General features: G+C 51.1%; 1 protein-coding gene across 1 annotated transcript in view; it reads left to right on the top strand.

Annotated features, from left to right (window-relative positions):
- Nucleotides 1–301: 301 nt before the first annotated feature.
- The window catches only part of LOC112106970 (zinc finger protein 271-like), a 60,530-nt gene continuing 48,293 nt past the window's right edge, over nt 302–12,538 (top strand). Inside the window, exons 1-3 of the mRNA XM_029913090.1 lie at nt 302–402; nt 1,915–2,028; nt 6,408–7,517. Of these exons, the coding sequence (XP_029768950.1) occupies nt 1,950–2,028; nt 6,408–7,517 (1,189 nt within the window). The 5' untranslated portion in view covers nt 302–402; nt 1,915–1,949. The remainder of the gene's footprint in view (nt 403–1,914; nt 2,029–6,407; nt 7,518–12,538) is intronic.

Raw genomic sequence — 12,538 nt, 5'->3', positions numbered from 1 at the left:
GGTGGGGATGTTGAATCAGAACAGACAGATATGTTCCTTCCCACCCCTACCCCGGCACAGAGGGGCGCTAGGGAAGAGCTCTCCCCGCACAGACCCCGCAGGGGAGCAGCAGCGGCTCAGCCCGGGCTCCCGGCTCACAATAGAGGCGGCAGGAGCTGGTAACAGGTTTCAGTGCGGTCCGGAGCTGCACAGGCTCAGCTCTCCCGTGCTTCGCTGTCTCCTTCCTCCCCCGCCCCAGCACCCAGCAGCTACCGCGCGCAGCTACTCCAGCCCCTTCCTGTCCCCTGTATCAGCAGCCCGGGCTGCAGCGCTCCGGGACCGTGGCTTTCTCCGGGGGCTGGAACCAGCCCCTGGGGCAGCCCCGGGCTCTGCCGACACCAGCTCCTGAGCCGGAGCCTGCAGGTGAGGGGAGAGACCCGGGGGAAAGGGCTGGGGCCGGGCAGGAAAGTGACTCTGCACCAACGGCCCCTCCTCGCCTCAGCTCCGCTCCCGGGCGGCGGGGGTCTGCGAGTCCCAGAGCTGCTGCCCTCCCTGACCCCCCCACCCCGGCTCTGCTCCCCTGAGCGCCTGCAGGAGCCGAGCCAGCTCCGGGAGAGCGAACGCCCCGGGCCGGGCCAGGGACCGAGTCTCCCATTCCGAGGGGAGACAAGGGGAGAGACTGGAAGGGCCAGAAGGAGCAATCAGTGGGGAGGGAGGTCAGAGGCACCAGCCCTGCCAACCTAGCGAGGTCTGTTCAGGGCTTCCGGGTCCTGACTGGAAAGGACCTAAAGGAGGAGAAAGTCCTTAACACTGTGACAGTAACAGCCTTTCCTGTAGCAGAGCAGCTGGAGGTAGAGGCCAAGGCCCCTGCAGGAAGGGCAAGGTAGAGGCAGCCCCCCATGGGCTAAGAAGCTGCCAGGGAGCTGCACTTCACTGCAAACGGTTTGATATTGCTCCCGAAAAATACTCTAGCAGGCCTGACACTAACCCAGCGCTGAGGTTTACTCATGTTTTCTAAATTTAATTTCTATTTCAGCATAAAGCAGAAATTGTCCCTTTGCAGACAAAGGGCTGACACATCTGTCAGTGTCAATAACAACAAAAAAAGGCCAGAAAACAGTATTGCCAGCCCCAGCAGTTGAAAAATCATGACTCAGTCCCCCCAAATCAGGAGATTGGCTTACAAATCATGAGGCTTTTTGAAAAACTGAAATTCTGCTTCTTTTCTCTTTGCCCTCTGGATTCTGTACCTTTAGGGTGTACCCACTTTGTGTTTTTAAGCTTTTCTCTTAGCCACAATGGCTAGAAACTTGGTTTTCACCAAAATAAAAAAAAACAAGATTCTGACCTGATCACTTGAATCCAGAAGGTGGGGTGGAGCTTTAAGAAAAATGTGAGCTATCCCATGAGTCACAGTAACAGTGTGAGAATTGGCAACTCTGACATAGGCCCTTCTCCTGGGAATACTAAATCCTCACTGGGCTCAAAGTTAAGCATGTGTATGAGCGATTGCAGACTCCAGGCCTAGTGTATGAAATGTCTTAGGGTAAACTCCCCCTTGAGCAAATGTTAACTCAGCCCTAGACAGAGCAGATGAAAATCACTATTAACAGAGCAGATGAAAGTCACACCTGAGCCAGGCTGCCTTGATGTGAGCTGGTGGCTTGAGGAGGACGTGGAACAGACAGCTGTTTGCATCCTTGCAGAAGAGTGGGTGCTTTGAGATGCTTAAGGCTCCTACCGAGGGTGTAACACATTCCCTAGATATCTGGCTCCCCAAATAGCCTCCACAAACCATGTTCTGATCCATTTGGATCCCACCTGTCTTCAGTGCAGGAAGGGGCTGGCTTGAAGTCATGAAATGTTCTTGGTAACAAATATTCCATGGCTATTTAATTCACCCTGATCTCGTCTGGTTTCTTTCCCCTTTGGCAGGATTTCTGATTCTCAAAACCCAGCGTGGTCTCCAGATGGAACAAGGGGAAGAGCTGTGGGTCCCAAATCTCCAGGGTGCTGAGGAAAGGGAGAGTCCAAGAGGCTCATGGGCAGGTGAGGAATTGGCTAAACAAACTCTGAAATCTCTGTGGCATTTCCCTGGGGCCTGTCAGCCTGGACTCGAGTCCAGTTCCAAACAATGAGTTACATATAGTTCCAGGCACTGCCCCTGCCTAGAGTCCTGCAGCCAATTTTTGTGGTTGTACAACCTTGTTTTCCCATTTTTAAACCAGAAGGCTTTTCTCTCCCCCATAACTGTTTGAGGACATCTAACACTACAGGAGAGATAGCGAAACTTCCATGCCAAGTGCTGGCACTAGCACAAAGCAGACTGGGGTGAAATAGAAAATGCTCTCTAAACCCTTCATTGACACTGACATTAGGTGTCACCTGCAGCAGTAGCGGGTTAGAGATTTTCAGACAGGAGTGTGATTTTAAGTTGACGCTGTCCATTTAACTGTCTGATCTCTGAGGGCACTAATCTCCCATCCCTCCCTCACTGCAAGTTTGCTTTTTCCAAAATACTGTGCAAGTAAATGCAGCTGGAGCATCAGTTTGTTCGTTTATCTTTATTGGAGTTAAAACATCTGATTGTTTTAGTCTGGAAACCCAGATCCCTCCTTACAATCTGTTAGTTACACTCACTCATTGTCTTGTGTCTATGTGGGGCTGTTAGCTCCAAAATTAGAGGCACCCCATAATGGCCTGCCTACCCCAATAATTCTGTTAATTTATCTGTTTTGGTAGGTAAAAGGGGACGGGCCCACCCTAGAGCATTGCCAGGGTTTTACCAGGGGGTTTCTCTCCAAACTTTGGAGGACTCCCCAGAACAGATTAGCTCTGTTGACCCTTGGAAAGAAACCGATACAGGCTTCCTCTCAAAGGATTGACACTCAGGCAGTATTCTTTGAAGACAAAAATATTCTTTATTTAGCACAATATTCCTTAATACAAATTTGTTAAAAGAATAAAGAATCCATAAATTTTCTTAACAAGGCATAAACTCTATTAGCACAGATACACATCAAAGTATTCAAAATTGCAGTACCATACAACTGAAAATAGCTTCAAGTGGTTATGTTCCACATGTGATGGCCAGAAACATAGACTGCTGATAGCAAATCCTTACACATTTAAATCATAACAAACATACACAAACATCCAGCTTTATTACCCTACGCATACACATTCACACAGTTTAATTATTCTTTATAGGAGGATTATCCTGCTTACTTTCTCTGCTGTCTTCTTTTCTCTCTGACAGCTCCTTCTGCTCTGTTACTGTTATCGGTGTTGCTACTGCTCATCTCTTCTTAAGTGATTTTAACTCTTTTCTTCTTCTTCTTGATTTTCCTTCTGTTCACTCACACACTAGTACCTTCTACTTGCCTCATACTGAGTGAAATCTGCCAGTTTTCTGCCTTAAATACAGATTCTAGCCTTCTCTGATTGGGCCTTTCCTTTTTATGAACCAATCATGGGTGCTAACCTAGCTGTCAATCAAAGCCGGACCAGATTGAAAACTTGTGCCTTTTTTGACTGACCTGCTTGAAGACTTACCTCTTGTCTGACTGACCACTCCCTTCAGGTTTTGGAGTGACCTTTATTTCTGCTCAGCCTGCCTGCTTGCTATTGGCCAAATCTCTCCCAGACCTCTATTTTGGATTTCTCTGACTGTGACTGCTTGTGACCACTATCTTGTTATTGCTAGCCATAACCACCTAAAACCAGGGCCGCCTAGAGGGGGGGGCAAGTGGGGCAATTTGCCCCGGGCCCCGCAGGGGCCCCCATGAGAGTTTTTGGGGCCCCTGGAGCTGGGTCCTTCACTCGCTCCGGGGGCCCCGGAAAACTCTCGCGGGGCCCGGGCCCCTGGAGCTTCTTCCGCTCCGGGTCTTCGGCGGCAATTCGGCGGCGGGGGGTCCTTCCGTCCCGGGACCCGCCGCCGAAGTGCTGGGTCTTCGACGGCAATTCCCCCGCCGCCGAACACCCCAGGCCCCCTGAATCCTCTGGGCGGCCCTACCTAAAACTATCTTTATTAATTATTAAACCTCTGTAATTATAAACAACTATCCACATCTAAGTATACTCTAACACTATGATTCACTGTCACCACTCCGTTTTTTATTATTTTAAACAAGTTTAATTTCGATCTCTCCCCACTTCAGCTAGTGGTGGCAGTGCAGAAGCCTTAGTGCTGAATTCCTTACATAGAACACAGCAGCTGAAACATCTCTTGTGTCATGGTGCTGCGCCTGGATCAGCCACCCCACTGGCATTGCTGGTGCAGAGGACTCAGCAGCAGCTGGTTTCAGAGCTGTGTTGATCACTCCTGCTGAAAGCAAGTCTGAAATTCCCCAGAGCAGACAGGCTTTAAACTGGACTCTGAGCTGCTCTTCGGGGCAGGGATAGTGTCTCTGTCTGTGTTTGTGGAGTACTGAGCACAATGGGGCCCCAATTCTGCTTGGGGTCTCTGAGCACGACCTGACTATGAATAATAATAACTCTATTGCCCACATCCCCTCCCCTCCCAGAGCCTGCGGCCTTGTCTGCATTAGAGACTTAACTGGTTTGTAATTAGGCTGGTTGTATTGAAATGACCCAGGGTGTCGGCACCAGCCCTGCTGAGTTGGTTTGGGAACATTTGCACTTCCTCAATTCAGCTGCCATGTCCCTGAGGTTCCTGGCCTGCAGCCTGCTCCCTTCTGGCCATGACCAACGCCATCCTGGGCCCGTTACATCCATTCAGAAAACTGCTACAAAGATCATCTTCCTGGCTTGTACTGTCACTATGGTAACTCCCCCCAATCTCCCACATCCTCCTGGGACCTCCCTTCAGTGCATCAAATATAAACGACTTGTGTCACTTTTAAGGCCTTTCACAGCCTCGCCCTGCCCTTCCCACCATCTCCGATGTGTTACCGAGAGGCAGAACCCCACCTCTGCTCTGCCAGCTGTACTAGCCACGCTGCCCATCAGTCTGCACCGCCCTCAAGCCCCCACCCACTCCCGCTGTCCTCTGAGCATGAGAGGAGCTCACTGTAAACTACACAAAGCCACTCCATTGTCCCCCTTCAGATTCCTCCTTAAAACTGACCTCTGCCATGGTAAGCGCTTCAGGGCAAGGGACTGTGTGTGTATGTGTGTGTGTTTGTACACGGTGCCTAGCTGCGTGTGTGTGTGTGTACATGGTGCCTAGCTTTGTGCGTGTGCACATAGTGCCTAGCTCTGTGTGTGGGTGTACGCAGTGCCTGGCTGTGTGCATGTGTGTATGTGTACACGGTGCTTAGCTGCGTGCGTGTGTGTGTGTGTACTCGGTGCCTCGCTGTGTGTCTGTGTCTGTGTGTGTACATGGTGTCTAAGCTGTGTGTGTGTGTACACAGTGCCTAGCTGCGTGTAGGTGTGTGTGTGCCTAGCACAGTAGGGCCCTATACGCATAATTAATACTATTTAGAGAGTAATTTTCTCCAGCATGCACAGAGCCTGGGGATTTTAGTGCTTCCTCTCATTATTGTTACCAGTTACGGTTTCTATTGTGGCTGCTGAACCTGACTCACTAGGTTCATTCATTCCCCAAAATGCAGTTTCTTGAAATCTCACTCCCCTGCCCTGCTGCATCCTCTGACAAAACCCTCCCATTATCACTGTGCTGAGCCCCGCACTTGTGCTCATGGGCCCCAAGATTCCCTCCTCACACTCTCACTGGGCTCAGCTCTGGCAGTGAGAAGCAGATCCATGCAGCTCCGTCCCGGGTTAGATCTCGTCTTTCTGAGATCTAGACGTGCTATCTGTGTATTTGAGGGGCCCCTTTGATGATGTGTGTCTGGCTGTGTCTTCTGAGCAGAGATGTGGGAGTCCAGTTCCCTATTAGCAAAGTGGCTGGACTTTGAGACCCTGGAGAGCTGGCAGAGGTATTTCACTGCTTTGAAATGGGCTAGGGTTAAAATCTGGGAACATTCTCTGTGATAAATATCCCACAAAGAGGTAATTCACCCTGGTCTTGGAAAAGCAATGTGGTCTCCCATCTGGAATGAGGAGAACAGTTATGGTGTCTGATCTCCAGGGCAAGGGAGGCCTGCACAGGTGAGGAATCAGTTAAACCAGCTTGGGGGAAAACAGGAAGTGAAGAAAAATCAGGTTCCCTTGAAGGGCTCATGAGCTCCTGGGTGGTCAGGATTGTCCCCAGCCAGTGTCATAACCTCATGGCAGATGTCACTCACGGCTTCCCGCCCCCTGATTCACACCTGGCAACAGCTGCGTTTCCATGGAGTGTTTGGATGGGATGTGTAGGTTCAATTTGCCCCCTCCTCTCAGGAAGGGGTGGGAGGGGAATTCAGCTCCTGGTGTACTGATCTTACAGTAGTCCCGGTAGTTACTTTGGTTTGTTCCCCCTAGCACAGGGAATGACTCCTGTCTGGATTCTGTCTCTGTCCCAGCAGGTGATGGGACGGTGAGTGAGAGCGAGGAGGAGAACCCTGAGCAGGAAGGTCCTGAGCAAGTGGAACCGCATGAGGCGGGACCAGGGAGATCTGATGGGGATGTTTCCCCCGAGCTCGGTGAAGCCTGCGGGAGTCAGGGCAGGTCAGAGAAGGAGCAGGGAAGCCACCCAGAAGAGAGACAGGAGAATCCCGGTCACACTGGGGAACATTTGGGGAGACACAATGACTCTACAATCCACAGGGGACTCTGCCTCGGGGAGAAACCCAACACGTGTGAGGACTGTGGGAAAAGCTTCAGTCTGAGGTCAAATCTGATCACCCATCAGAGACTGCACCTGGGGGAAAGACCCTACCAGTGCCCGGAGTGTGGGCGCTGCTTCAGCCAGAGCTCGCATCTCATCACGCACCAGCGTCTGCACACGGGAGAACGGCCCTACCGGTGCCGGGACTGTGGGAAGAGCTTCAATGTGAACTCAGACCTGATTAAACACCAGCGAACGCACACGGGCGAGAGGCCCTATCCCTGCACTGTGTGTGGGCGGCGATTCAGCAGCAGCTCCAACCTCACGAGGCACCAGCGGCTGCACACGGGTGAGAGACCCTATCGGTGCGAGGCCTGTGGGGAAAGCTTCCGGGACTGCTCATCCCTCACGATCCACCAGAGGGCACACACAGGAGAGAGGCCCTATGTCTGCCCCGACTGCGGGAAAGGCTTCACTGACAGCTCCCTCCTCATCAAGCATCAGAGGACGCACCAGACAGAGAAGTGCTTTAACTGCCCTGACTGCGGGAAAAGCTTCTCCACCAGCACGTACCTGGCCAGGCACCAGAGAACCCACCTGGCCGAGAAGCCCTATCGGTGCGATGAGTGTGGCAGGGGATACAGCCAGTTCGCTCACCTCACCACCCACCAGAGAGTGCACACAGGAGAGAGGCCCTACATCTGCCCTGACTGCGGGAAAAGCTTCACCACCAGCTCTGCCCTGACCAAGCACAAGAGAATCCACACGGGAGAGAGACCCTATGTCTGCCCCGACTGTGGGAAAAGCTTCACTCAGAGCTCAAACGTTATCACCCACTGGAGACTCCAGCACGGGAAATCCCTGTGAGACCCCTGGCATGGCCACCACGGGAACAGCAGCTCTGCCCATCCCCACCCCCAGCCTCGGAAATCCCTGTGAGAGCCCAGCACAGCCACGGGAACAGCAGCTCTGCCCATCCCCCACCCCTAGCCCGGGAAATCCCTGTGAGACCCCCGACACTGACGCCACAGGAACAGCAGCTCTGCCCATCCCCCACCCCCAGCATGGTCATCCATGGGAACAGCAGCTCTGCCTGCTGATTCCCACCCATGGCACCAGCCTTTTGCCTGCCCTTTCATGGCATAGCAAGCGGCAGCGGCCAGTGACCCCTTGGCTTTGTGGTTTGGCTCTCCTCAGTGCTGTTGAGTCTCTCTGCCTCCTGCTGATCTGGTGCAAGGGAGAGAGAAGAAACCTACTACTGGTGCCAGCTCCCTAGAGTGAAGTCTCCCCATTTCCATTCCCCACTGCACCTACTCCAGTGCTTTAGGGTTGGGGTCATACAAACCCTCTCCCCTCCAGCAGGGTTCTTGGGTTGTTGGTTTCCTGCTGGGTCTGGTCAGTGCCTGTCACATGTTCATAAAAGTTTCATTCCTTAAACTCACATGTTTTCTTGAAGAGCAGCTGTAGTGCTGGTGTCAGCAGATCCAGCAGACTAGCTGGGGCCTTTGGAGGACATGGACAGTGGGTGGGGATCAGTGGGGGAAGGAAGCAGGGCGCCTTAGAGCTGAGGTTCTGGTCCATAATGATCAGAGCTCAGAATAATGCCAACCAATTTCCCACAAAGATTATTTGAATTTGTGCCTGGGTTTTCTTTGGCCCTGTTCATGCCCCTTTGTGATCATTTGCTCTCAAGCAACTGTGCTTTACTAGCTCAGGTGTTTGTGGAAATGAATTTCCAAGTTGCCCATGTGAGTAATCCGTTAAACCAGATTTTAAATCCAAAATCATCCAGCCAAGAACAAACAATACCATGTGACTTACATGGCCCAGTACAACTAACGAACACACTTGATAGTTCAGCTATGGAGTATTTGCAATTAAACCAGAGAGTGAAGCAATTTGAAAAGATACTCATCCAACAACCAGTACGTCTGAGGGAATCATGATCTATTTGCAGATCTACATTGCAGGCAAATATGCTCAATTCCTGGAAGAAATTCATCATTATGAGCTAATTGCTCATCTCTTCAGTATGAGCTAATTGCTCATCTTTAGCAATGAGATGCAGAGATAGTGAATCCCAAACAACTTATCCTGTGTTACACAAAATGCCTGATCTCGGCTCATTTCACTTTGAAGCAAGGAAGTGATGGGGTTTCAGTGCTATTGAACAATTCTCATTGATCACAAGGATTTGAGTCTACTGGGTGATTGGGCAGCACAGAGGCAGGTGAAGTTCAGCACAGAGAGGAACAAAGTGAAGCATGTTGGAAAGAACACTTTGTGTTAGGCAGACACGCTGAAACAAACTGTAACCACAAAGGAAAAAGGACGAGGGGTCATTCTGGGCAGCTTAGTGTAAACATCCTCTCAAGGCACAGAGATGGTTTAACACAACCCAGAGGCTGTATGTAAATGAGGTCTGAATGAACTCTCCCCTGACATCTAGAACTGAGCTGCGGGGAAAAGACTTCAGGAGCAGACTGTGTTTACACTGACGCCTACTCTGCCTAGGTGCGCAGCAGATGGAGCTGCTTTGCCAAAGTGATCAGTTCTGGATGGTTTTGAGTTACAAATCACTCTAGTATTTGAAAGCAGGGGCAATGAAATGTTATCCTGATTGGACAAGTAAAGGGCAGCAGAACTGTGCTTAGCCTGCCTTGATTGAAAGGGTCACCCTAAACTGAACCTCACTTGCTAAGCAGGGGCTAGAGATGTCAAATCCCTATGAAGGGGAGAGGTTTGTATGTGATGTGGACTCTGTTTAAAGAGTTCTAGGCACCATTTGATCCTTCCTCCTCCTCCAGGATTTAAAAATAGCTGATTAGACTCAATTGAGAGTTATCATTTCTGCTCAGCCATTACCACAGCTGAATCCCTGATAGCTAGTCTAGGGGCTATGTCTTGGACCTGGTGCAGGGATAGTGGTGAAATGAAGGACAATGCAGAAGTTGTACTGTCAGTGAGGTTCCCTCTGACCCACTGAAATCACCTGACTTAAGCAGTGGAACCTCAGAACACGGTGTCACAGAAGTGGTAGTGAACATCCAACAGCAGCAGGAAGCGACCAGAGGCAGTAGCAAGCAGCCAGTTGCAGAGGAGCATAGCAACTGCAGAGACATAGCTCAATGCTCCCTCCCTTTCTGTGGGTGAGGAGGTGAATCTTTATGAATGTACCTCGGAATTCTGGGTCTTCGCTGACTGAGGACAGCAACTGTGAGGAGGTGCAGCAGTGGGAGAGGTGAGTGAGATGTGTTAAAGGGACATTCATTCATTGGATTTTCCTACTGCAATGTGGGAAATTGAGGCAAAAGACACTGCTCAACACACTGCGGTCACATGCTTGGAACGTGGTTGTGGTGTTTTCCCAATTTAACACTTGGTTCCTTTTCCCTTCTAATAAAAGTTCTCTTTCGTTATACACTGACTCAGTGCTTGCAAGTGGGGCAGTACTACCTCTTAGAAGCACCCAGAGGTGGTGTTCAGTTTTCCCAGATTCCTGGGTGGAGGCTGTAGCTGGTTCTGTTTTGTATTGTTTAAGAGGGACCCCGAGATATTGAATCCGGCCCTTGTTGCTGTTGTCACTGCCTGGCAGAAGGGTTCCATTAGCCCAGATAATGTGACTGCAGATGATGGATCTGTCAGTCAGTAGTGTTGTATGGTGCACTCACAGCTCCAGTGTAGTGTTCAGTGCCAAGAGGCCAGTACAGGAATGAATATGCATGAGTAGGGCCCTACCAAATTCACAGTCCATTTTCATAAATTTTTAAAATCTTGAATTTCACAGTTTCAGATATTTAAATCTTAAATTTCATGGGGGTGTAATAAAACATGAATATGTATTTTAAAATGGCAAAATATAAACATGTAAAGCCCTTAACACTCAACGTTTCTCAAACTGGGGGTCCCGACACAAAAGGGGGTCGCAAAGCTATTGTAGGGGGTTCACAGTATTGCCATCCTTCCTTCTGCACTGCCTTCAGAGCTGGGCACCCTGAGAGCCGGGGTCCAGCTCTGAAGACAGTGGCAATGCCAGCAGCAGCACAGAAGTAAGGGTGGCAATAATGTGACTCCTCCCTACAGTAACCTTGCAACCCTCTTTTGGAGCGGGACCCCCAGTTTGAGAAACGCTGTGAATTTTTGTATACTTTTACCCTATAGTATAGTATAGAGTAAAAGTATACAAAAGACCAGATTTCATGGGGGAGACCAGATTTCACGGGGGAGACCAGATTTCACGGTCGGTGATGTGTTTTTTCATGGCCGTGAATTTGGTAGGACCCTACACATGAGGTATATAGTGGTTCCTGGGGCCATCCATCATTTCTCAGTGTTGAGCCGTGCATCCTTATCACTGCATTTCACTCCCTGTTCAGAGAAATGGGAGTGTGGATCCTCAATATTACAGAGCTTGCCTCCTTCCCTGTGTGTCTGATGTCAGCTGAGATCATCTGAACTGCCCTCACACATCTAAACGAAAGAAACCCTGACTCCCACTGCCAGAGCCTCTCAGCCCTGCTCTCTAACCAGGCAGATTGCCAAGGGACCCGCATTCCCCACTCCCACCCCTCCCACTCACCACAAGCGATGAAGGAAGGACAGGGCGACCCAGAGAAGGTGGCAGTAAAAGTGAAGAGATGGGACTGACCAGTCACACTGCACAATGAGATCTTGCCCACCCCACAGTCCAGGAAAATCCCACCCCCAAGCTGGGTTGGTGGGAAGGAGCCAGGGGGTGGCAAAAATCTCCCTTCAGCCAGAGGAGCCAGTACCCATGCTCAGGTGCTAGACCCCCTCACCCCCTTCCTGCTCACAGGTTCCCTACAAGCCCCCAGTCCCCTCTCACTCTTGTCTCCCACCCTCACCTTCCAGTAACGCCACCTGCTGAAGAACCCCCCAGCGCCCATGTCATAGCCACCAGGATCAACTTGATCTGGATTGTTGGGCCGGTCCTACCATGTGTCTCAGAGCCTCACGTGTCTCTGATTCACAGACAGGATGAGCCGTGTCTGAATCCAGTGTCACATGCACTGGGGAAGAGAGTCACAGGGTCATTGTGAGAAGAGAGATCGGTCAATGAACTTAAAGGGAATTAACCTGCCTCCCCATTAATCACTCTTTAATCGCTATGTCAGGCTGTCTGGCATGGCTCACGGCTGTGACTGCCTGCCTCAGTGCAGACTGTCAAAAACAGGGCAGACACCCACTGATGGTTTGTTCTGTAATTAGATTTCACCAAGCCAGTAACAAATGTGAACTCCCAGTCTTGCCATGGAGTCACGGATAGTCCCCTTAGACTCGCCAGCCTATTTTGCCACCCAGACAAACTGGACTTAGTGATAAATGGACACTTACACCAAAAATCACATGGCACTTAGGTTGCTCCCAGACCCCAGTCACTTACCCCAGGTCAATTGGTATCCTAGATCAGAGGTTCTCAGTCCGTGAGCTCCATTCAGGTGGTCTGCAGATAGTTCCCTCCATTCCCTGGGTGGCTGCACACTAGAGAATGAAGGGCCACCCACCTAATTAGTGGAGTCGTGCAGGCATGGCTCCACTAATTAGGTGCCTGGACCCTGGAGAAGACGCACATGTAAGGTGAGGTGGTGGCCTTGGGGGGAATAGGGGGTAGGTGGGAGAAGGCAGTGGGGTGAGAAGAGGTGGTGAGGGGAACTTGTGACATGCAGGGCTGTGGCGGCCAGAGAAAGAGGCGACTTTCCCCAGCTCCAGGGTTGCAGCTGCCGGTGAGAGATGGCCTTCCTTCCCAGCCTCAGCTCTGTGGCTGCTGTGGCAGGGGAGAGACCCCCCTCCTTCCCAGCCCCAGCTCGGGGGCTGCTGTGGCAGGGGAGAGACCCCCCTCCTTCCCAGCCCCAGCTCGGGGGCTGC

The sequence above is a fragment of the Terrapene carolina genome, unplaced genomic scaffold, assembly GCF_002925995.2.
Source record: "Terrapene carolina triunguis isolate 2854851 unplaced genomic scaffold, T_m_triunguis-2.0 Scaffold448, whole genome shotgun sequence".
Classification (NCBI taxonomy): Eukaryota; Metazoa; Chordata; order Testudines; family Emydidae; genus Terrapene; species Terrapene triunguis.
The sequence above is the reverse complement of the archived record's forward strand: the minus strand, read 5'-3'. Positions and strand labels throughout refer to the sequence as shown.